The 23,537-nt window shown below is 36.8% G+C and overlaps 1 protein-coding gene across 2 annotated transcripts in view; it reads right to left on the bottom strand.

Moving 5' to 3' along the window:
- The window catches only part of LOC149198647 (uncharacterized), a 313,246-nt gene that overhangs the window by 137,979 nt on the left and 151,730 nt on the right, over positions 1 to 23,537 (bottom strand). For both annotated transcript variants that reach the window (XM_089402093.1, XM_089402094.1), the window contains exons 11-14: positions 12,713 to 12,810; positions 12,321 to 12,424; positions 12,064 to 12,229; positions 11,798 to 11,920 (exon numbers count right to left, since the gene is read on the bottom strand). In XM_089402093.1, the coding sequence (XP_089258219.1) occupies positions 11,798 to 11,920; positions 12,064 to 12,229; positions 12,321 to 12,424; positions 12,713 to 12,810 (491 nt within the window). The remainder of the gene's footprint in view (positions 1 to 11,797; positions 11,921 to 12,063; positions 12,230 to 12,320; positions 12,425 to 12,712; positions 12,811 to 23,537) is intronic.

The following is a 23,537-nucleotide window of genomic DNA, read 5'->3' as shown; positions in this document are numbered from 1 at the left end:
CTCTCACTTAATCCCTTATCTCTAGATAAGATCTAACTAACCCACAATTCTCTCAATTCTTCCAAAATACTCTTGAACCTTCTCATATTTACAATAATTCTCATTCTCTCCTAAAACTATAGGAAAATACATTAAATAATTAAATCCTAACTTAGGAAACTAACTCCTTTAGTAAACATTCAACCCTAGGTTAGATGCACCTGCATCAGACTCCCCAAGTAAAAGACATATGGTCTCCCAACCATATGTCTTCATCAACTGATTAAACTCCTCCTGGATCCCAAACTTTCACTTGTAGTAAATCAGATGCTCTGTCATGTTGTTTTTCTTTTACGGTTGGTTCCTTTTTCCTCCTTGGTTTCCAGATCTTGTGTTGTGATATTCGTCCTTTGATGTTGATGTAGACTCGAGCAGTCAAATATATCATGTTGCCTATTTGTCTCAATTCACAATATCTTGGTTTAAGTGTTTTCTTCATCCATTTCCTTAATTTTTCAATTTCATCATCCAACTTAATTTCTGATTGAATTTTAGTGTTACTAGTTTGGAACATCAATTCACCATTTCCAACATTAAATTGCAAATTACAATCAAGTTCTATATTTTCATTGTTAAGCATGCTTGAGCATTTCTCTTCTTCATTTGCAACTTGCTAAGATTCAAATTCCATCAGCATCTTCTGTAGCAATTGTAGTTCCTCACATTTCATCAGCATTTTACGGTCTCTTTCAAAAATCATTTCAACAGATTGGTCTTCATCCTTGCATGAAACAAAATTAATGTCTTGTTTACCATCTGCAACACATCCTACACGCCAATTGTCAAGTTCAAAAACATCTTCAAGTCTTTATGTTGATCTTCTAAACAATTTGTGGTGCCATCTATGGGAATCAAACCCATGTTTATATCAACAGATTTATTTTCAACATCATCATCGTCCTCACCAAGCATCGATCCTTGTTCTGGTTCACAAATGCATACATTTATCTCGGTTATCTGGAGTATTTCTACTTCCCTTAACAAAAATTTCAACTTGTATTTGTCTCCTTGCAATCAACTGCTTCATTTGCCATCTAACTATCTTCTTCATTATCCATCCATGTTTCTGACTTTGTAGCAGCTCCATCAACATGTCAAGTTGTGCCTTCAACTCAACAATCTATTTCTCGAACTCTTCATCATGTACGCCAACTGTTATGGCATCAATGTGGCTTTTCTCTGAACTCTGCAAATGACTATCCATAGTCATCTTCACCACCTTCCGCAAATTTCACCTTGTTCACTGTAGGCTGCAATCGAACTAACACTTTGCCAAGTTATCCTCTCTAATCTTGGCCAATGGTTCACTACACTTGAACCATCTTTCTGAGCACTCCTTGTTCCTCTGGTTGTTGTAATTACTTATTGAGAACTTATGCGTGTCTTCTTTCTTTCTTTGGCCACATTTTTATCTTGTTGTTGCTATAATTTTTGTTCCAATCACCAGCGATTGTTGCAAGTACATCAACTCGACTTTTGGGTGTTGGGTTCCACCGATCATGCACCCAATTACAATTACCGACTCAAACATGGACTTGTGACTTATGACTCTAAATTTCCTTTTGAACACAAACTTTTAACTTGACATTAACTCTTCATTAATGGACTTTGGGTGTCGGGTACAACCAAAAATAACCACAGATTAACAAATTCAAATGACTTTTATGAATTCAACTTTATAATTTTTTTACATCAAGAGACTTTAACCATTTCCACTTGACTTGACAAACTTGCTTGACCAGCTTATTTACCTTGACTTAATTTTTTTACATTGAGAGGCTATCTCACTTCAACTCAACTTGACTTTAGACAAAAAGCTTCCTTACATTCTTCCACAAATATTTTTAGTATACATTATGTTTCAACAAAATTTAGATGCCAAATACTTTCATTGCACTCCATGTATTTAAAACTATGCCAATTTTATCCTTTCTTACAAAGCCCTATAAGAAATAACAATCCTTTAATGAAAGTGGCTATATGACCTTTATCTGTGACCTTGGATCTCAATTAAAAAAAAGTAAACATTGCCTTCCACAACTACCGAGAGATATATATCGACATGAAGGTTCATACAACCATAGGGCTTGACTACTACATTAATTCTCGGACCTCGGCGATTTAAAAGTGAAGCACAATCTCTCTTCCGTTAATCTCCTCAACTGACCTGCTCATGCCCAGCTTCAATGACTTTCACGATTTTATCACTATTGAACAAACCCATGAATCGAAAGCTTATGTAACAACCACCAGTCTTAAAAGCGGCGGAAATATTTAAAATACTACGTAGACAAACATCCATTGTAGGATAGTAATTGTAAATTGTATATTGTATAAATAATTAATGTAGGATGAGTACAATTGATGCCAAATACTTTCATTGCACTCCATGTATTTAAAACTATGCCAATTTTATCCTTTCTTACAAAGCCCTATAATAAATAACAATCCTTTAATGAAAGTGGCTATATGACCTTTATCTGTGACCTTGGATCTCGATTAAAAAAAAAGTAAACATTGCCTTCCACAACTACCGAGAGATATATATCGACATGAAGGTTCATACAACCATAGGGCTTGACTACTACATTAATTCTCGGACCTCGACAATTTAAAAGTGAAGCACAATCTCCCTTCCGTTAATCTCCTCAACTGACCCGCTCATGCCCAGCTTCAATGACTTTCACGATTTTATCGCTATTGAACAAACCCATGAATCGAAAGCTTATGTAACGACCACCAGTCTTCAAAGCGGCAGAAATATTTAAAATGCTACGTAGACAAACATCCATTGTAGGATAGTAATTGTAAATTGTATATTGTATAAATAATTAATGTAGGATGAGTACAATTGAGAATGAGGGTCTTGTATATATAGCCAGGTAAGTACCCTTTCGCAAACATGCATGTCTCTAAGACATGCCTTTTCATTATTAACAAACTAACCATTAGTTAATTTACTTATTATTTATTATTATATTTATATTATTATGATTATTATTTATTATCTATTTTTAAAATTTTACATAATTTATGTTCATAACAGCTTAGTCTTATGAAGGTGTCTACGAAAGCAAAAAATCCACTACACAATAAAAAATCCAACAAATTTCTGAACAACAAAAAAAAACAAAAACTGCAAGTAAAATATTCTGAAAAGAAAAGGTATGTGTCTCTAAGGAGAAGAATAGTCTCGTTGCCAGAGCAGGAGAATATATAGATGAGGGCAATCTTGTTCTCTCTAGAAGTGGTATTGTTCCCGGTAGTCTAAAGTCATCGTTACTCCTCACGGTTTTTATCAATTAAACACTTCAACTCAGAATCACTGGCTAGATTCTATCCATTTGAATTGATCTACCAAATCTCCACAGACAGAGGTGGTCTGCGTTCTAATTCTCAGCATAGCAGACCTCTGGAAAAGTCCCAGAAATTCAAAACCTTAATTCAATTTGCACTTCCCTTTAACTCGGTGCCTTTTATCTGCCAATATGTGGTCGCCTTTGTCACAATCTTAGCACAGTCCTTTGTTGTCATCTTCTTCAGTGAAATGAATATCTCTTTAGCAGAATGGTCCGCCTATATGGGAATACAGTTCCCATTCGATTTAACTCGGTAAATTCGCTTCCACAGGCCCAACCATTTCTTCCACTGATATTTAAGCTGGCGACTCCACCGATCACAACGCTCCAGGAAAGAAATCTAACTGATCCACTGCTTGTGGCATTGGAAGAGAGTAGTCATTGATCTTTAGTGCTCCTTCCGTTTACACAAAATTACGTTACACTACCATGCTTCCACTGCGCTATTCACATACTACTCAACGTACCATGATCATGCAAGTTCTCTATGACATGACTTCATATGAATGCAACACGAACACATCCACAAACTCCATCAATCTATCCTCAAATTTCTGAACTTTGAAAGCGCAAGCTAAAGTACACCTTGAACTCCCTTTTTTATTTGCGTCTTGATAGCAACATTCAGATAATTAATGAAAATCACGAAGTTTGTAATTTTTAATGCAATCAAACGAGCAGCAACTTATGACCCTTAAAAAAAATCTCAAACGAGCAATGACTTGCTTGATGTAGCGCGTTTGGGAGGTGCATGCACAACGCAGGTCGCGCACTATGCTCCACAACGCAAGTATGCCAGAAATGAACAACATTCTACCACAAACAACACACTCATTGCAAGTCCAAGCATGCTAAACATTCACCACCGCTTTGTCCAATATCCAAAAACACATTATAAATCAAAATTCAAATAGCGGGGCACTCCAACACTGGTTGCACTCTTTCCCACTCAGCGTGTAAATTTCATTCAAGAGTCGAACTCCAGGCCACACACATTTACATGCAGTTCATTGGCTCTAATACCAAAAATGACGTAGCAAACTAACCATAGGGTCTCTAAATTAATAATTACACACAATAAAACTGAAAATCACATAATACTTATGTACATAAAATCTCAAAAATAATTGATTAATAAAATAAGATATTTACAAGAGAATTCTTGGCCTACTCATTGGCCTCTCATTCTTCTCTCCTACATGCCTCATGTGCTCACGTCTCATTCCTCTCTCCTACATGCCCCATGTGCTCACCTAGATTTATACAAGTGGATCTGAACCCAAAGTACGTTCCAGATCCTAAACAAACTCCTACAATATCTCTCATGATCCATAAAATCTCTCACCTAACCCCTTACCTCTAGATAAGATCTAACTAACCCATAATTCTCTCAATTCTTCCAAAATACTCTTGAACCTTCTCATATTTACAATAATTCTCATTCTCTCTTAAAACTATAGGAAAATACATAAAATAATTAAATCCTCACTTATGAAACTAATTCCTTTAGTAAACATTCAACCCCAGGTTAGATGCACCTGCATCACTACATCTCACTTAGTTTTAGGTGTTGCATCTCATATAGGATAGTTCTCGTATTAGTAGCAATTGTTCATCCAGTAACTTGGAATTCAATCTAATTTGTGCAAGTAAATTGACTCCTGACCAATGTTGCAATTATCAGGATATTATCGGCGAAGGGAAAATATCGGAAAAATCGTAAAAATCAGGATATAATCGGGAAAAAAATGTAAAATAGAAAAATATTCATTTTTTTCAATTTTTTTAATATCTAAAGCATCTACAACATAAAATAAATACATTAACACATAAATATGATAAAAGAATTAATATATAAGATCTGTAATATCATTTCTTGTGCTACATCACACATAACAGTGAATCATGTCCTGAATAGTAAGTCCTGACTCCCGAGTCCCAACTCAGCCTCAAAGTATCAACAAAAACTATAATAATGTATCTCATATCATGAGTCATAATGTCATATACAATGAAATGAACCGAATAACTAAAGTCTAATATTATTGATTTCCTCTGCCCCTCTTGCGAGAAAATGCAATAGCTTTCCCTTTCCCTCTAGATGTAGATGTCGGTGGAGTTGCCAGTGGACTCTGTTGTGCTCTAGAAGCTGAAGAACTAGGAGCTACAAGAGGTAGACCACATCCTCTACTGGTGACAGGGGTAGCCTGGGTAGGTTGTGTCACCTCCTCCTCCTGTTGCTCCTCCTCCTCATCAAAAATCGGAGAAAAGAAAAATCTAAGATTTTTTCCGAAAAAATCGTGATTTTTACGAAAAATCATGGTTTTTCAAGTTTTCACAATTTTTTGTGAAAAAAAAATTAACGTAAAAATTGGGCTATAATATCGTCAAACTAAAAAAATCACGACTTGCCGATATTATCGCAATAATATCGCGATTTTCGCAACACTGCTCCTAACACACTAGTCTCTAACTGATAACCTCAATAAATCTAATCTAGGTGTGTTAAATAATTAAACTTGCCAAACATCCTTAACCAAGTTGTTAGGCCATTCAGTTCTATCTCCCGAACACATCATTTCATCCATAGGGACTACCCCCCTTTAGCCTGCTTTGGGGAGACAGCTTAAATGAAGAGGGTCGGGATAAGAGTGACAGCACCTGCCCCAAGTGTTGTCACATTCTAGTGTACAATTTGAGGGACAACAATTTGTATGGTCGACAAGTGAACAACAATGTTGTGTTACTTGCATCAAGTCGAGGACTATACAATAGACAAGACAATGAAATTTTTCCTATGTTACCGGATCCGGCAGAGGCAAGAGGAATATTGCCGGATCCACGGATCTGAACCGGATCCGGATACGATACACCAAAAATACGTCTAAAATACGTATTTTATAAATATACAGTTTTTGGAAACGGTAAACTTTCCCAGGATACGGATCCCGCTGGTGGCTGCCGGAAACAGTGAAATGGTCGCCGAAAAGTCAGAAAAAGCGGAATTTTTTTAGGTTTCGATTGTCGCTGTAAGTTTAGATTGTCGCTGTAAATTTATGCTATTCTGACTTTCTACCCATTAACGTTTCTAAACTCCCAGCAGCCGCAAAGATCGTTTCACGTTATGCGGGCAAATTTTTGATAGGAAGATGTCACGTTTTCTCTCTCTGATTTTATAAATTAAATATGATTCCCGAGTCTGGCACTTCAGGCAATTCGATTAATTTTGACTTCTTAATCTGGATAGCTCTATTTCCATTCAGGAGAGAAATGGGAAACAATATAAATTCATATAATACACAAGCATCTGCACGCGCGTAGGCAATAAATTAGAAGTGCATTAATAATTTCTAGAGTTTTGATTTTTATATGTTTTAAAAAAAAATATTTGGGAACCATAGATTTTTTAATATTCTTAAAATTTGACAAAAATAATTGCCTTGCCCTATGTCTTTTATATTTTTAGAATATTTTAAAATTTACTATAGCATAACCATATGGGTAGATGTCGTTCATATAAATAAAATTTATATAAAATTATAAATATTACAATAAAAATTCTATAATATAACTAATAATTGATTTTTAAATATTTATAAATGATGCATTAATTTTATTATAATTAAATTAACAATTATTTTAAATATTTATAAATGATGCATTAATTTTATTATAATTAAACTAATAATTATTTTTGAAGTATTACATTGAATTATATATTTAAAAATTCACATATGTTTTTTATTTTTATATATTAATAAATGATACATTAAATATGAAATTATTTATACAATAATTATTTATTGTATGTAAAATTTATATATTTAAAAACTAACTTATGACTTTATTTTTATATTAATATAAATTTTAATTTTTTTTTATTTGCTTGTACTTGACGTTTCCTTGCCGTTTCCGGATCCTGGCTTTTCAAAAAATTAGCGGATCCGTATCCGGATCCGGATCCGGATCCGAATCCTGGTAACTTAGAATTTTTCAGGTTACGTGCTGATAAATGGGTTACTTTGCCAGCAAAGGTTTTCCAACAATTACAGTTAATGTAAAACTCAATATTGAATCCCCATCATCTCACTATTGCAGATAGATGGATCGACATTATGGGTATTACATTACCCCCAATCTCTACATTTCTTCGTCATGAGTCGCATTATCCTAAATAACTCACTCTGTATTTCCTTCAGGTCAACATCTCCTCACATAATTGAAAGATCAGGAGAATCTGAACTTTGAATTCATGTGTTTTGTTTTGATGGGTTCACAAATGAGACTTCAAGCACAAATTTGTATATAAAAGGTAATGTTTATAAACCATGGCCATTTGCCATAGTTAAATTATATGTGAACTTTATAAACTGCTCAGAAGTTAAAAAATAATGTTTATACCAAGAATCCTAAAATAATGTAACGTGTTAAAGTGACATGGTTTATAAATTAACTTATGTAATAAGAAATAAGTAATAATAACTTGTATTTATACTTAACATTAAATACTTCTAAATGATACATTATTTAAGATTATGAATTTAATATATTAATTATACATATGGTAATAATATTCATAAGAACTAGCCCACGGGGCTTTGGATTGACAGTGAATGGGTGTACTGTTAAAGCACTCCTTGCGATAGGTCACCAGTTCAAATCCCCCGTGGGTGCTTCAGTAGTATTAAATAGAAAAAAATATATATATATTCATAAGAATTAATATTAAATATACATTAACTATAAGATTATTAATCTAATATAGTATATACATACATATATAGATATATATTTATATTGTTTGTACGCTCTGTTTCCCTGTTGTATACGGATCCTAGCTTTTCAAAAAAGCAGCAGATATGAATCCAGATACGATTCCTGGTAACTTAGCTTAAAGGGGACATACTTGAAAAATCATCTACACCAAAGGGATATGATGATCACTGCTGACCCTCAAATGGAACAAGCAAACTCTTAACTAGCCAAGAGTGATCCAAAGCCCATGTGACCAATGTTTTCTCAAATAAGCAGGAAGAACAATAATCCCATCAACAGTATAGAAGAAATGTGTGTCACTGAAGGCTTGATTGAAGTTCATACACAGTAAGGAAAGATCCAACTAGCTTGGATATACTATGTGAAATATGTTAGTTTAAGTAGGTGTCAAAGAACAAAATAGATATATTACATCAATGACAATCTTGCAATCAACGATTGGATAAGTAGTTTCCTGATTGCCTGATTAATCTTCATTTAAGTGGGAGGTTATGAACATAGGCATCCAAAGAGTACCTAGGAGAAAGATGACCAATGAAGAAATTAACCAAAGAAACAATGAAGCCATAACATACCAACTTTGCATCCATACTGAGTTACCCAAAGAAACGAACTCTTATGAACCACAAAGCAACAGATGGAAGCAGTTTTAGACTAAAATCCTATGTTGCATGAGTTTCTGGAATGTCAGAATGTCGGGAACTTGGGTACAGGTGTCCAGAACGGCTAGAGGTTTCCCCAAAATTTACAAGAAACGGCTAATCGGGAGCAGTAATATTATACAATAAAAAATAAAATAAAAAAATAAAAATTAATTATATAATGGCTTAAACAATCTTTGAAACAATCTGGCTTAAAAATACAAAAAAACATTTTTACATATGTTTCTCTAGTTATTCTTAAGAGAAAAAGCAACTCTAATGCTTAAGCATTGACTGCCACATACAATATGCAAACACAATCTTCTGTGATATATATAAATAAACAGCAAAAGAAATACTCATCGGCATGACATCCCAGATATTGCCCTTGCATCAAGGTGCCACGCGCTTCCTTAACCCATCAAGAGATTGCTCCAGTTTCTCAATTAAAGATAACGGTGTTATGGATGTCTTTGCCTTTCTTCCTGCGAAGGTTTCAACACAACCTCATGTTTTGTGGACAGTTCAGCATATTTCTCTACAGGATTTGTATTCCCCAAACCCAGGGTTGGATCTTTCGAAACAGAGGTTCCATAAGAATTATCCACAGCTGCTTGTTTAGTCCAGGACTCATGAAGCATTTTTATGAATTCTTCCTATTATGAATTTATGAAATTGTACTAATTATACGAACTATGAAGAAACTGTGACAACTTTGTAATTCCCTTTTTCGAGCAATTGTCATGATTCACATCCCTAACCGAATCTATACGTTTAAAAGACCTATAAATTATTTTCTATGCAAACACACTCTGGCATAGCCTTTGATAAAGAACTTACTGAGACGATGAGGTTGTAGACGCAGAGATTACACCGGACAGCGGAACCACTCCCTCAGCGACTGTTTGCAAACGAATAAAATTATAAGCAGCTCTCAAATGTGCACTCTCCTGCTCTCAACAGCAAACAACAAACTACAGTGATGGAATGAAAAGGAGACCCAAGGAACAACATTTATGGAGGATTGTGAGTCAGTTTGAACTTTGGCGGGAACTGGAGATTTTTTTGGCGCCAATTTGTGTCAAGTCAGCTGTGGGAACACCAGAACTCCAAAAAAACAGTCTACAAAGCTCCGGGAACCGTCCCCAGTTCCCATTGCAGCTCCCGCTGAAAAGGTAATGTTCCCATATAGTTCCAAAGCTCCTGGGAGCACGGGAACCTTTGGAACGGGTTTCCCACCTCTCAGGAGCGGTTCCGGTGTAACAGAGCTAAAATCGAATCCCATGGATAACAGATGAAGATAGCATATCAGTCTAAAGATATTCTCAGAGGCAATGGATGACCACCAAAGTAGGCATGGACAATGAATTGAGTAAGACATGGGCCCAAGGATGTTTTTATCCAACAAGGTGCAATGATTTCAAGGATTATAAAACTGTGAGCAACAAAGAGATTTGATTCCCAATAAGAAGCAAGTACTTCCAACTCTTACAGAAAATTGAGCACTGAAAAGCTTATTCATTCCATGAAGAGAAACCATTTGGAATCAAAGTTGTCAGAAAACATGATTTCCGGGCATAATAACACCCTTTAAGTTTTTTTCTTCTCAGAAGGACACAAGGTACATACTCCAACGAGGCCCTTCCAAGCAATGGGATCAATTTACTCATGATGCTACATCTATAGATGAAAAGATTGACTAGACAGCATCTATGGGTGCCACCATACATATGAGAAACTTCACGAGAATGCTCAGTACCTTCAGTGTATCCTAAGTGATTCCTAACCAAGGATCTAGAGGATGTACTTGCAAATAAAGAGGATCAGGGTCCTAATGGCATTAGCATTGATGGGTAAGAAAATTGAGAAGCTCCCTTTAGTTCTTTTGATTTCTGAATGGCAAATATGTATTCTGATTGTAAACATTCAAATCATATACATAATATGACATAACAGATTAATACTCATTGCCATAGAAGTTTTTTGAATTTTTAAAATTTACCAACCTGTGTATGCTACATTGCTTGAATTTTTACTTTTAAATATCAATTTCAACTTTCAGCTTCCCTATGTTGCACACATATGCATGTGCACATGCACAAGGAAAGAGGTTGACACTCCCCCAAAACAGTGCCCATGAACCCCCAGCCTTAACAGTATAAGAGAAAAAGCCAAAGAGATTTTTTATGAGAAAAGCCTAAAGTTGAAGACAGCAAGATAAAAACCACTAAAGACACAGACCTGCATATCACTGTCAAAACACACATTTGATAAGGATAAAAATTCCGTAACAATATTTCTGAATTAATTTATGTCAGTGACTGCTCTATATTATCTCTTATCCCCTAACAAAAGCTGAATGAGAACTCTAAAGCTAATAAGTTTCCCATTCCTGACTTACATTCCAAATTTTCAACTAAAACTGTGGCTAATTCAGGCATTTTTTGCATAAGTTATTAAGCCATTACCAAGACCAACAGGCTATTGAGTGCATCTTAGTATTAGTCCAGTCTAAGATAGACGAGATAATTCTGCACGCTATTCACATAAATATAATCTGGACATCAAACTTCTCTAACATTAAATGTATGTTAACAGGTCTATGCCTACTGACGTCATAATGTCACAAAACATTTCAGAAGCTGCAATTCACAGTATCATTATTTAAGAGCATATTCAAAATTCAGGCAATGTTTAGGTTGGCTCAAGTATGTTAATCACGTATGTTGAATACACATTTTCCATTTCTATATCTGTTGCATATATACTCAATTGACCAACATACTTCAGTCTTCAACACACTAGTGGGCTGAAGGCATACCTAACCTGTGCTTCAGATAAGAAGCAACCTGTCTCAGCTACTTGCTCCAAGCCTTAGACTTGCAGGATACCATATTTAATCAGACAAGCACCATGCTACCACTATATGAAACTTCTATAGATAAAGACAGAAGTTTACTGTGGGAAAGAAGTTGCATATACCTGTAGATAGGCTTGTATCTGGATATTGTTATTCCCAATATGACAGAGTCTGTTTGCAATTCGTGTAATATGTCCCATATTTCCTGTCCTCGGAGGTAATTTCCCACATGTAGGTGCTATTGGCTGGCAAAATTTAAAAGGGGCGTAAGAAATACAGTATAGCACATAGCATCAATTGAAACAAACTGCGATAGTTCAAAAGAAGGTACAGAAAGAAGAAAATAAAATTAAAACTGTTTTCTTCATATATTGACACTTTAAAATACCTTGCTGGGATCATCAATAACAAAGGGCTTTTCATCTGCTACCAGAAGTTTCCCTAACAAATCACACTCTTGGAACAGGTGATCAATAACAGTAGTACTGTTGCTTTCTAAGCATGAGCTTATGATACACTCCACATAATGATGCAGACTATTGTTGAAGGGGTACCTGAAACCAAGAATATAGTTAGGCCTCCATGAGCTTTTATTTTATAAGTTTTAATGAAATTGGTTTGTAAGTGTGGAGATTGATAGAATACTCGAAAAAAAGTTTGATAATTGTCTGAAGAGCACCCAAACGAACCAACTCCTGCCAAGCAACTTCACTCCCACTCTTCAACAAGACCGCAATGAATTCCACTATCTGCTAACGAGAATACAACAAGAACATAACACAGACACAGGGAGAACATTACTCAGAAATAAAGTTAACCACTCAGTAGCCACATGGTTCAAGAAACTCTTGTTCCAGAGGAAAATCTGATAAAAAATCATGCCTCTGAACCACAACTACATGACAGTCACAGCAATGGCATGCAAAAAGGAATTGGAACAACAATCTCAAGAGCTCTCTGACGTATAGGAGATAATATATCAGCAAGAACAGAAAGAATTTAGAAGCTCATTCACAGACAATATAACAAGTATCGACCTTTAAACGATGCATTCCGAAAGGAGGTCTTAATTCTCCATATGTGGTAGGCAGAACATTTGCATCAGAAGACACATTCAACAGCTCTAGCAATTTACCTGCAAAATATTGTTTAACAAAAGTTAAGCAAGAAGTCAAGCATCAGAAGGTAAAATAACTTTCAACAATTTGAAGAATTCAAGTATCAATGTTTAGACTTTAACCATTTTCTTCACATAAAAGACACTTCAGCTACTTACAATCAAAAAGACAATCAACTCAGGTGTTAAATTGCCTGCAACAACTTTAATTTGATAGAATTCAGCAACATGTAACTTGAGATTCTGTTTGAAGCGGGAAGCGGGAGTGGGGAGCGACGTTTTCAAAAGCTATGTTACCAATATTGGTTCTTGATTTTCCTCATTCTTAAGTAGAGGCCTATAAACTTTTCCCTAAGAAGTTGATGTAGCAGAATGAAAGTTAAGAGCATGAGCTAGACAATAAAATACAAAAAATTGGCTAGGATATAATAAAGTCCATGGACAAAAGGCTAGCTTAAGCTCTAGCCCCCTAATTATCCCTCACCCAGTTCCTGGCTAACACATCAGCAATCAAAACGAAAGCAACTATGAATATCCCGACCTGATGAGCAATGAACCCGAGCTAATGCAAGAAAAGGAAAATCAATGAAGAAAAAGGCACACAAGACAGGTGGTAAAGATAGGTCGAGAAAAGGGGTAACTTAGGTCCCACAATTACTCCCTCTTCACATTATAAAACTCAAATGATGGAATTTCATAATTCGTAAAAAGACAATGTCATCCTCCATGAAGTAAACCCTTATCATATTACGAATCACTTGCACCTATTGATTGATGGGTTAGCCTAGGAATTGTTCCTCCCCTTAGGGGTTAGAAGCACCTAATAGCACCTTTTGATAACCCTCCCATATTTAAGCATGGTTACTAGTTTACAAATCATCAGCTAGGAAGACATTTGAAGATGATGCTTGTGCGAAGTACATTTGTGCCTTTTGCATTAAATATGGCCCATTGTGATACTCATATCGTTATTTTACCTATGATGATGATCTCAATTGATTTTGAGGGTATGTTTCAAATGCTTGCTACCAGGTACAACTACCATCCCTTGAGGGATTGTTTAAGACTTCTCCAACACTTCAAAGAGAATGTTCAGCCCCATTTTATAGCTATTTTGGGCACTACAACTATGAAATTGACCACTTTACGAGAAGCACTAACCTTGGAATATATCCAGCGCTAATGATAATGATGTTATGAACATAAATATATCAATAAATAATAATAACAACAATAATAATATTCAATAAGTATAACTAATAATTATGAAATGGCGTGTCTATTAGTTAGAACATAATTAATCATGAAAGGGAATCCCACCTAGTATTCATATGGTGCCCTCATTTGTAACTGAACCATATCACTAGATCGTACATAATTCAATATATATTTATTTATCCTATATGGGCAGTGTTACCGCTCAAACTAATAGGGTGCCTAAAGGGGATTCCTAAAGGGGCAACTACTAGGCCAAGGGCAACAATGGAGACTTAGCCCATTGTCACTTCAGCTAAGACTCAGTGGGTGATATCCCTAGGAGAATTTTTTCCATGATGAGCCTCAACCGGCAGACAACAGCCCCTTGATGCCTCCAACTAGCTCGTTGTGCCATTTCTCTGCCACTTAAGCCAGCCACGTGGTCCCTCACCCACCTGTATTGATCGTATGTTTGCAGGTGGGCCTCCCGAATCTAAAGGTATGTCTTGTCATTTGGTATGTCTTGTCATGGATACTTTTGGGTATGGATTGATGGGGAGATTTGGCAAAAAGAGTGGGCTTAGTTTGTAATCTTGTCCCCTTGATCTCTTTTGGTTGTTACCCTTGGATCTTAGTCCCGTGGGATCCCCTTTATTGACCATTTGGTTCTAGGGTGGTACTAATTGGGAAACCCTGACTTTGGCTGTGTGGTCCTCCTCCTTTACCCGCACATATTACTCTCTTTCCACTCACTATACCCCCATTCGTCTTTTCTCCCACCTGGGTCCACATTTCTATTTTGGGTCCACATCGAGCCAACCTCCCTATCCCCTTGCCCCCACCTTGGGTCAGGCCTAGAATGATGCCCCGAAGGTTGAAGCAATTAAAATAAAAAGAGGAAAGCATAATTGGCCGCATTTAACAGGAAATTGTACCACAAAATGCAAAAGATGGCTAGGACAACATAATCAACACGTGGGCAAAAGCCAATGCATGAGCTCTACCCCAATCCATGGCCATCGCCCTGGTTCCATAGGCCATGGATGAGCCTCCTTTATCATTTAGGAACCCATGATTGTCCCAACCCCTAGAGGTCAATGAACCGCCCTACCTAAAAGGGGGTAATCACTGTTATATCTTACATATCATGCTCTTGTCCTTTGAACCTCGAGCAGTTAATTAAAGAAATTCATAAAAGGCAAAACGCATATAAAGAAGGGTGGAAAAATCAAGGTCGGGGCACCTCATGTACCACGATTGCTCCCTCCTACACATTATATACCCAGGTGTGGGTTTCCCCTTATCTAGCTACCCCTATGCCCCACTATGTGGCCCAAGATTGCTCCTCTTATTCCCTATTCCATTCCACTTATTTGTCACTTGCCACCCCCATTAGAAGGATGTACCTTGGGCGTACTATCCCCTTTAAGGGTTGAAACCACCTAATAAAGTACTTGGCTAACCCCCTTTGGAGCTTGGCGACACTAGCACATGCCAAAGCCCACTACGGAAGGGCATGCCATTATGAAGTGCCCACTTTGTTATCCATGATTTGTAAGCTCATTTACCCTATTATTTTAATGATTGGTTGTACTAGACACCTAGGGGACGCATTGGATCTTATGCAGGATTACAGGTGGTTTCCATTTGGGTTTGGTCTCCTTATATGGGATCCTAACCCCAAAGGTTTACATTGGCACATGTAGGGTATGCAATGATGCATAGAGAGCCATGTCCTCCACAGCAGCAAACAGCACTCCACGGATCTTCATGGATGCTTAGAGACTACTAGCGATCCACTTTTAGGATGATGGTGATATGCATGGTATATTGTGCCCAGCAGGCCCCCACAGAAGCCCCACACTCTCGGCAGGTGTCCCAAGACTTGTACGATGTCATGGCAGCATTCATTCCTCCACTTGGACCCTTGCAGAAGATCTACAGGCATCTTTGATTTCATATGGTGACCCAAGGGGTCATTGATGTGCCCTCAGACCCACTGGGAGCACCACAGGTCTACTACTTGGAGAACAAGGGGCCACCCCCATATCCATCATATTCCGAGGAATTTTGTTATGAATTAAATGTTTCATAATTATATATAATTAAATGACAAAAATATTAAATAATATAAATTAATAATTATAATTTAAGTTAAGGGTTTTTAATTAATTTAAGGAGGCATCAGTCCCAAGGGACGTGTCTTTTCGAGTTCAAGGCCAGACACTCCTATAAAGGAGAATGGCCATAGCCTTGTAACAACCATCCATCAAGTATATATACATACATACATATATATATACATATATATATATATATGAGCAAATTGATTGTAAGCGAACAATTCAACCATTGCAGGAATAAACCAAGTGTAACAGTGGTATCAGTGCCTCCACCGTACATCGAGGAAACTTGTTTATACCCTCCTCGTGGTTTCCTCCAGCAAACAGGTCATCTATCAGGCCTCAATTCGAGTCCCGGTTGAACGTTTCACTATCGCTATCTGTTTCGCTGCCCTTCAGTCCCTCGTGCTCGGCAATCATACCATAGCGGACACGCTCAGGAATTATTCAGTTGTCGCGGCATAAACAGACAGTGTCGTTGACGTACGACATACGCCGAGGCGTGATATGGGAAGGACATAGTGTTTGATACGGTGGGTGTTTAAGTGATATGGAGTGTGACGGGTGTGATACAGTGGGAGATAAGGTGACACGGTGGGTGATAAAGTGATACGGTGTGTGACAGAGGGTGAATAGGGTTATACGGTGTGATATATATAATTACATTATAATGATTAATCAACTTATAATCACAATTAGTAAATTTATATAATCATAATTAATGAATTTTATTAATTTGAATATATAATTTAACTAATTTAAAACAAAATTATTATAATAATAATAAGATTGCTATTATTATTTAAATTAAACAAAACAAAAAAATTGGGTCGACAAGGAAGAAGAACAAAATGGGAAGCAATAATAATGACGATAATTCAAAGAAATTCCAAGAAGAACTCGACAGAGTGCGCAAGCGTCTTGACGAGGTCGAAAGGAAGCAAGATAATTTCAGGATTCATCAAGACGAAATGGCAGACAATATCATAGCACTAAGAAGCATGATGAGCCAGTCTATGGGAGGAGTCAATCCACTTTTTGACCAACTGGACCACTTTGCATTGGGAATCATGAACTACCTCAGGAAAGTTGTAGAAGAGACTGGCTATACTCTGAGAGCTGCCATGGGGAATACCAAACCAAGGCCAAGGTCACATACAAACTCAATAAACTCAACTGCAGTTAATTTTGGGGCATTTAGCTGAAGATTAATGTATGCAGACATTTAAATTTTCATTATCCATATCATTCCATCTCAAATATACCAATCATGGAATGTAACAGTAAGGATCAAGAAGAAAAGTTGATATAATAAGGACACCAGTATTTAGGTCAGAGACCAAGGAAAATCCCCACAAGGGGTAAAACCCATCCAAGTTCTTCTTCTTCTATTAGATTGTCATCGAAAGTTCAATAGAGAGGTACAAGATAAAAATATCAAAAGGCCCGTTCACAACTTTGTTTGTGAACAAGTTGTATTGATAATACATAAATGTTATCATAACTTCATCATGAACAGCAACGCTACCATATATATGAAACTGTGATACTAGTGATGCATAATGTTGAACAATTGTGACTAAGATGCCATGTATACTGTGACATTGGGATGCCATACAAGTGATGATGATGTGATGCTAGTTGTGGTGCCATGAATATATATATGTAGAGGAACTAAGCCATGATGCTATATATAGAGGTGACATTGAACAACGATACCACAATGATGCCATACATTGAATATATATTGAATTGGACTAATATTCAATGATGCCACAACTATGATAGAGTCGAACTATGATCTAAATGATGATGTTATCTGAAAAGCCATACTTACGATACAATTGTGATTGCCACCTGTAATCGCACAACCGGAACGAACCATATAGAGCAATATTGAGATGCAAAGGCAGAGATACTAGAACAAAGATACCATAGGGAAGCCAGAACAAAGTCACCATATAACATATGCGAACTATAGAACAAAAAAATTCAAAAAGCATCCTTCGAAATAGAGATATAGAGAGATAGAGACTTATCGCAGAGATAGAGACAGCCATTGCAGATATAGAGATACATATGACTAAATGCCACTGAATCACCATACTACTAAGAGACATAGTCTGCACCATCATTCATATCTAGACAGAAATAGAATTCGCACTTATGCACTGTAACTGAGAGCAAAACTTGAGCAAGTTCTCTGAGCCAAACTTGCGAGACTGACAACAAAAAGATTCGAACCTCAAAACTTATGCCATCGAACCTCAGAACAACGTCATGTGAAATTTCCATTTGAGTTAAGCCCAACGAAGTATTTATACTTGATTCCATGGGTGAAAAGTCGTGACTCTTGGTAGCGCCGACTTAACCATTTGAGGCTGACTTCTTTAAATTTGAATTTCAAATTAGTATTTTCCCTCCAAGCAAAGTGAAGCTGACTTGATGATCTAAATGTAATTAATTCAAATTTCATAGTTTAGATGCGGGTTGGTGATTTCTCCCTAGCTGCCAAAATTAATAGCTATGCAATATGACATAGGTGCATCTTGATGTGGGTTGGATTGGCCCATACTCCAATGATCACCCCTACAAATGCAGGCTCCCATAAAACCATGAGTCCTCAAGAGAGTTTGCTTGAAGCCCTCCAATCCAATTAGGGATGAAAGCGACCTAGGTCAAACTTTCAAGGGGCAAAGCATGTTGCAACCAAACAACTATATACATACCCAAAGACAAAGACATATGTCTAGTACACCTAGTACAAGGCCTCACATCATTTTTACATGGCTTTTGACTTGTGACCTTGGGTTTACAACGGTGATGAATGATGCACTGACAAAAATGCATGTACCCCTACTAACAAGAGGGGTAATAGGACTATTGTTTATCATTTAAATGTTCTTTCCCTTCTATTCATAATGCTTTATTTCAAAGTTTCAGTATGATGTGCTATTTATACAATAACACACACACATATATATATCCTCATTTCCAAGTTTTTGGGGGTTCCCATTTCCAATGTGTTTCTATTTTATAAACACATACTTGTTTCTCACATCGTTTTTACATGGATTTTGACATGTAACCTTGGGCTTACAATGGTGATGAATGATGCACTGAAAAAATGGATGTAGCCCTACTAACAAGAGAGGTAACAAGACCATTATTTGTCATTTCAATGTTCTTTCTCTTTTATTCGTAATGCTTTATTTAAGAGTTTCAATATGATGTGTTATTTTAAAATAACACATTATATATATATAGACAGACACAATGTTTCCCCATTTGCAAGTTTTTTGAGATTCCCATTTCCAATGTGTTTTAATTTTGAAAACAGATACTTGTTTCCTATATCATGAAACTCAAGTTTATTTCCCCTGCACTTAAAATTTTCAAAAAGTTCTACATTAATGACTCATTAACATTGTTATTTCCAAACTATTTTGTGTTAGTTTTTGTAGCATCAGATGTGTTCTAGCTACGAAACTTTGTGGAGAGGCTAGAATGAATGAGTTCTCCAAAACCCAAAAATCGTTTATCGAAATTCCACCCAAAAGTGTATCAATTAGATTATTAACCAATTTTTTAATTATTTCCGAAGTCAAAACTTAGGGAATATGGTTAATTAACCAGTATTAATTGAGATGTGAGAATCATCTAGAAACTCACATGGATTGATAGGGAACTGGGCCACCAATTATGTTTTAATCTTGGTCGTTAGTGCTCCAACAAAAGATTAGAAGAAGAAGTTGACGGGTAGATGGACAACACACCAGTGCAAATACTTAGTTGCCCAGGCAGATCGATTTTCTCAGTCGCTGAAGTTCAGCAAGGGAAGATAGAGCCAGAGGGTGAGTTGCAGGGGAGAGAGAGAGAGGGCATCAACAGTAGTCAAAGAGTGCAGGATAAATTCAGGAAGGGTCAGTGTGAGAGAGGACGCAGTTCATCAGGGCACTGTGCAGTCACTGCGCGAAGGATGACGTAGTGAGACCAGCGTAAGGGCAAAGGGGTCGTTTCGAGGTTAGAAAATCACTGTGGAGAGTGGGAAATTTAATACTAAATTTCTCTGTTTCTTTCTCTATTTTTGTTGTCTGATATCTTGTACATAAATTATTGTTGAAGAATAATAAAGAAACCCTCATCTGCGGCACCGGTTTTCCCACATTGGGTTTTCCGAGGACGATTGTCCAAAAATAATTGTGCTAATATGCTTATATGTGTGCTATCATTTCTCTAATTTTCCTTGCGTTTATTTTTTTGTAAGAAATTGCAAATAATTTGTTTAATTTATTTAACAAATAGAAGAGATAATATCAAATGTTGCAGTAGGATTCGGGGTCACCAAATTTTCACATGGTATCAAAGCGTAGATCGTAAGTCGGAGAGCTTAGCGCAGAAGGGAGGAGGCAGTTCGAATCTCTGCAAAGGCAGCAGTTCGAAACCCTCTAACGCAGCGCAATCCCTTGGGCCAAGAGGGTCAATTTTTGAGGAAATTTATTTCTCTGAGAGAGTCGACAGAGAAACTAAATTTTCAAGATCAAAGATTGACAGAGGCAGAGGGAGTAGCAGTGGTTTCCTTGTAGAGAAAATTTCCAGCTAGGACGCAGCATTTTGTAGCAGCATAATTAGCATTGAAAAAGAAAGGAGATATAGCACAGAAAATCATGGATAGAATCAGCAATCAGGAAGCATCAGAATTGTCTTCCAGATTGGAAGATGAATTTGTGTGCTTGTCAAGTTCAGCGTCGTCTGGTGTATGGTATATTGATAGTGGAGCTTCATCTCATATGACGGGGGTTAGAGAATATTTTTCTAGCTATCAAGAGGAGCAAATGGACTTCCAGATCACTATGGGGAACAGAACTAAATGTACTCTGGTAGGGAGAGGCACCATAGAGTTTCAAACTGAAATAGGAACCAGCACCAGTGCTACTAATGTACTGCATGTGCCAAGATTGGGTATGAACCTAATTTTAATGTCTCAGTTGCAGGACAAGGGGTACGATGTACACTTTGTAAAGAAGAAAGTGTATGTAAAAAACTCTAGCTGGAAGAAGGTGAGATCGATTGGAGCTAGAAGCAACAAGTTATATAAGTAGCAGATTGATTCTCCAATAGCACTGGTAGGCAAGGAAAATAACAACGGGAAGGAGCTGAACGGACTATGGCACAGGAGGATGGGACAGTTACACCATGGAGCACTTAGGATGCTCACAGAAACGGTGACGGGTGTTCCAGTTCTCAGTACTGAGCACGATGACGTTTGTAGAGGTTGCGGACTTGGGAAGTACACTAAGGCATCATTTCCCAAAAGTGTTAACAGAGCAAAAGGCGTGTTGCGATTGATACACTCAAATTTTTGCAACCTTATGTCCACCAACGCTATTAGTGGAAGTGAATACTTTGTCACATTTATCGATGACCATTCCAAGAAGACCTCGATCTATTTTCTAAAGACCAAAATGAGGTCATTGATCGATTCCGAGAGTTCATGGCACTCATAGAGAACATGACATGGAAAAAGATCCAAGTGCCGCATTCAGATAACGGTCGAGAATACATTGATAAAGACTTCACAAGTTTTTGTGCACAGGAGGGCATCAAAAGAGTGGGCAACTCCTTACAACCCTCAGCAGAATGGACTCTGGAGTAGCGGAGCAAAAGAACGAAATAATAGTTGGGGTTGCAAAGGCTAAGTTATATGACCAGGATTTGCCTAGATTTGTATGGGCTGAGGCATGTAACAGAGGAGTGTACATTCAAAAAAGAACACCTCATAGAGCATTGGGGAAGAAAATGCCAGAAGGAGTCTTCACAAGGAAGAAGCCTGAAATAAGTCATTTGAGGATCTTTGGGAGTGCGGCCTACTGCCACATCCCAGATGAAAAACGAAGTAAGTTAGATCAGACTGCAGAGAAGGGGTTCCTAGTGTATAGTTAGGTAAAGTGTGTTTCTTTAGTATGTACTTTTTTTAACTGACAATCTGACAGTCACGATATGTTCTAGACATGAAGTGATCTGACAGTTCATTCTCCCGGTATTACTGACACTTGATCTGTGGCTTAACACTTGATTGGTTCGTGATCTCTATTTAAAGAGCGTGGAGAGTCATTTGTCTAGTGATTGTTCATGAGAAAAGCTTACGTAAATTTTCTTTATTTTACATTAATAAATTGCCTGAAGTGGTCGCGTTGGCTCAGGCAGTTAACTGCTTCCCTCTTTGATGGTTTTAACCACATCAAGAATACTGATATATTGATTTGTGATTTGTTTGTAAGCGGTGTCCTTTGGTGTTCAATCTAAGGAACTTACCCTTCCAATTCCTACATGGTATCAGAGGTATTCGAAGGCCGCATCCATTACTGATCCAAATCCGAAGCCGGTACAAATGCATCTAACAGTTGTTTCCTATATCTATTGTTTCTGACCGCTTTCGGGCCAAGAGGACTGCTCTATTGTGTTAAGAGCATATGTTCTAGTGAGGAACCCCTTTCATTTCACGCGAAAAGGTTTCTGGTAACCCTAGCTACGTCATTTCTAAGATCTTGAGGTACACAGTCTTTATTTGCAGTTATAGTTATTTATCTCTCTATTTATTTCTATTTTTAGTCCTCTATAATTTTTTATTATTATTCCAAGATCTATACCTTTCATTTCTGCATATGCTCTTTGCCCCACAACTTTATGCGATCCGGGCAAACCAGAAACAGAAAGAAAGGATTTTTCTCATGCGTATGCTCTGTTCCACAGTGCCTTAGTGTGATCTTGGAAAATCAAAAACATTGAGAAAAAAAAATCTAGTTTCCAGCCAAATCCAACTTTAAGCCGAAAGGCTTGGATACTTTTGTTTGTTCATTTGGTTTGTGTGTTTTATTGTTTTGTAGGAAAAAAGTAGTTTTTCAAGTAAGCACGTAACCCAAAGCTTCAGTGAGCAAAAAAAAAACCCTTCCTCTTTTCCAACAATTACTAACCTTTTAAACTAGCTCACTTGGTCCAAAGTTACGTTATGAGAATAGAGGTCTTGGGTTCAAGTCTTTCTTTTTGTTGAGTTACTTTTTCAAAAAGCACATGTAACTTATGTTTTAAAGTTAGTTTATGTAAAAGTGTTCTCACCCTTTATAAAAAGTGAGTCACTTATAATTCTAAAGTCACCTTATCTTTTATTTAAATTACAATTTCGTGGATAGTTCATAAAGTACCATTGTAAAAGTGACTTTCACTTATTTATAAAAGTGGGTCACATAAAGTAATCTTTTTTAAAGGTGAGCTAATTAGATTAAGATAGGAAAAGGTGGAAACTTTTTTTTTAAATATAACACTATCATCTACTTCCCAACATTCACGTGTTTCATTGGCATCTTCAACAAATTTTCTTCAAAAAGCCATAACTTCTTCATCTGGAAGTCGTTTTCAGAGCTATTT

This window comes from Pinus tabuliformis, chromosome 2_1 (assembly GCF_031772625.1).
Source record: "Pinus tabuliformis cultivar Carrire ecotype Pingquan chromosome 2_1, CPIR1, whole genome shotgun sequence".
Lineage (NCBI taxonomy): Eukaryota > Viridiplantae > Streptophyta > Pinopsida > Pinales > Pinaceae > Pinus > Pinus tabuliformis.
The sequence above is the reverse complement of the archived record's forward strand: the minus strand, read 5'-3'. Positions and strand labels throughout refer to the sequence as shown.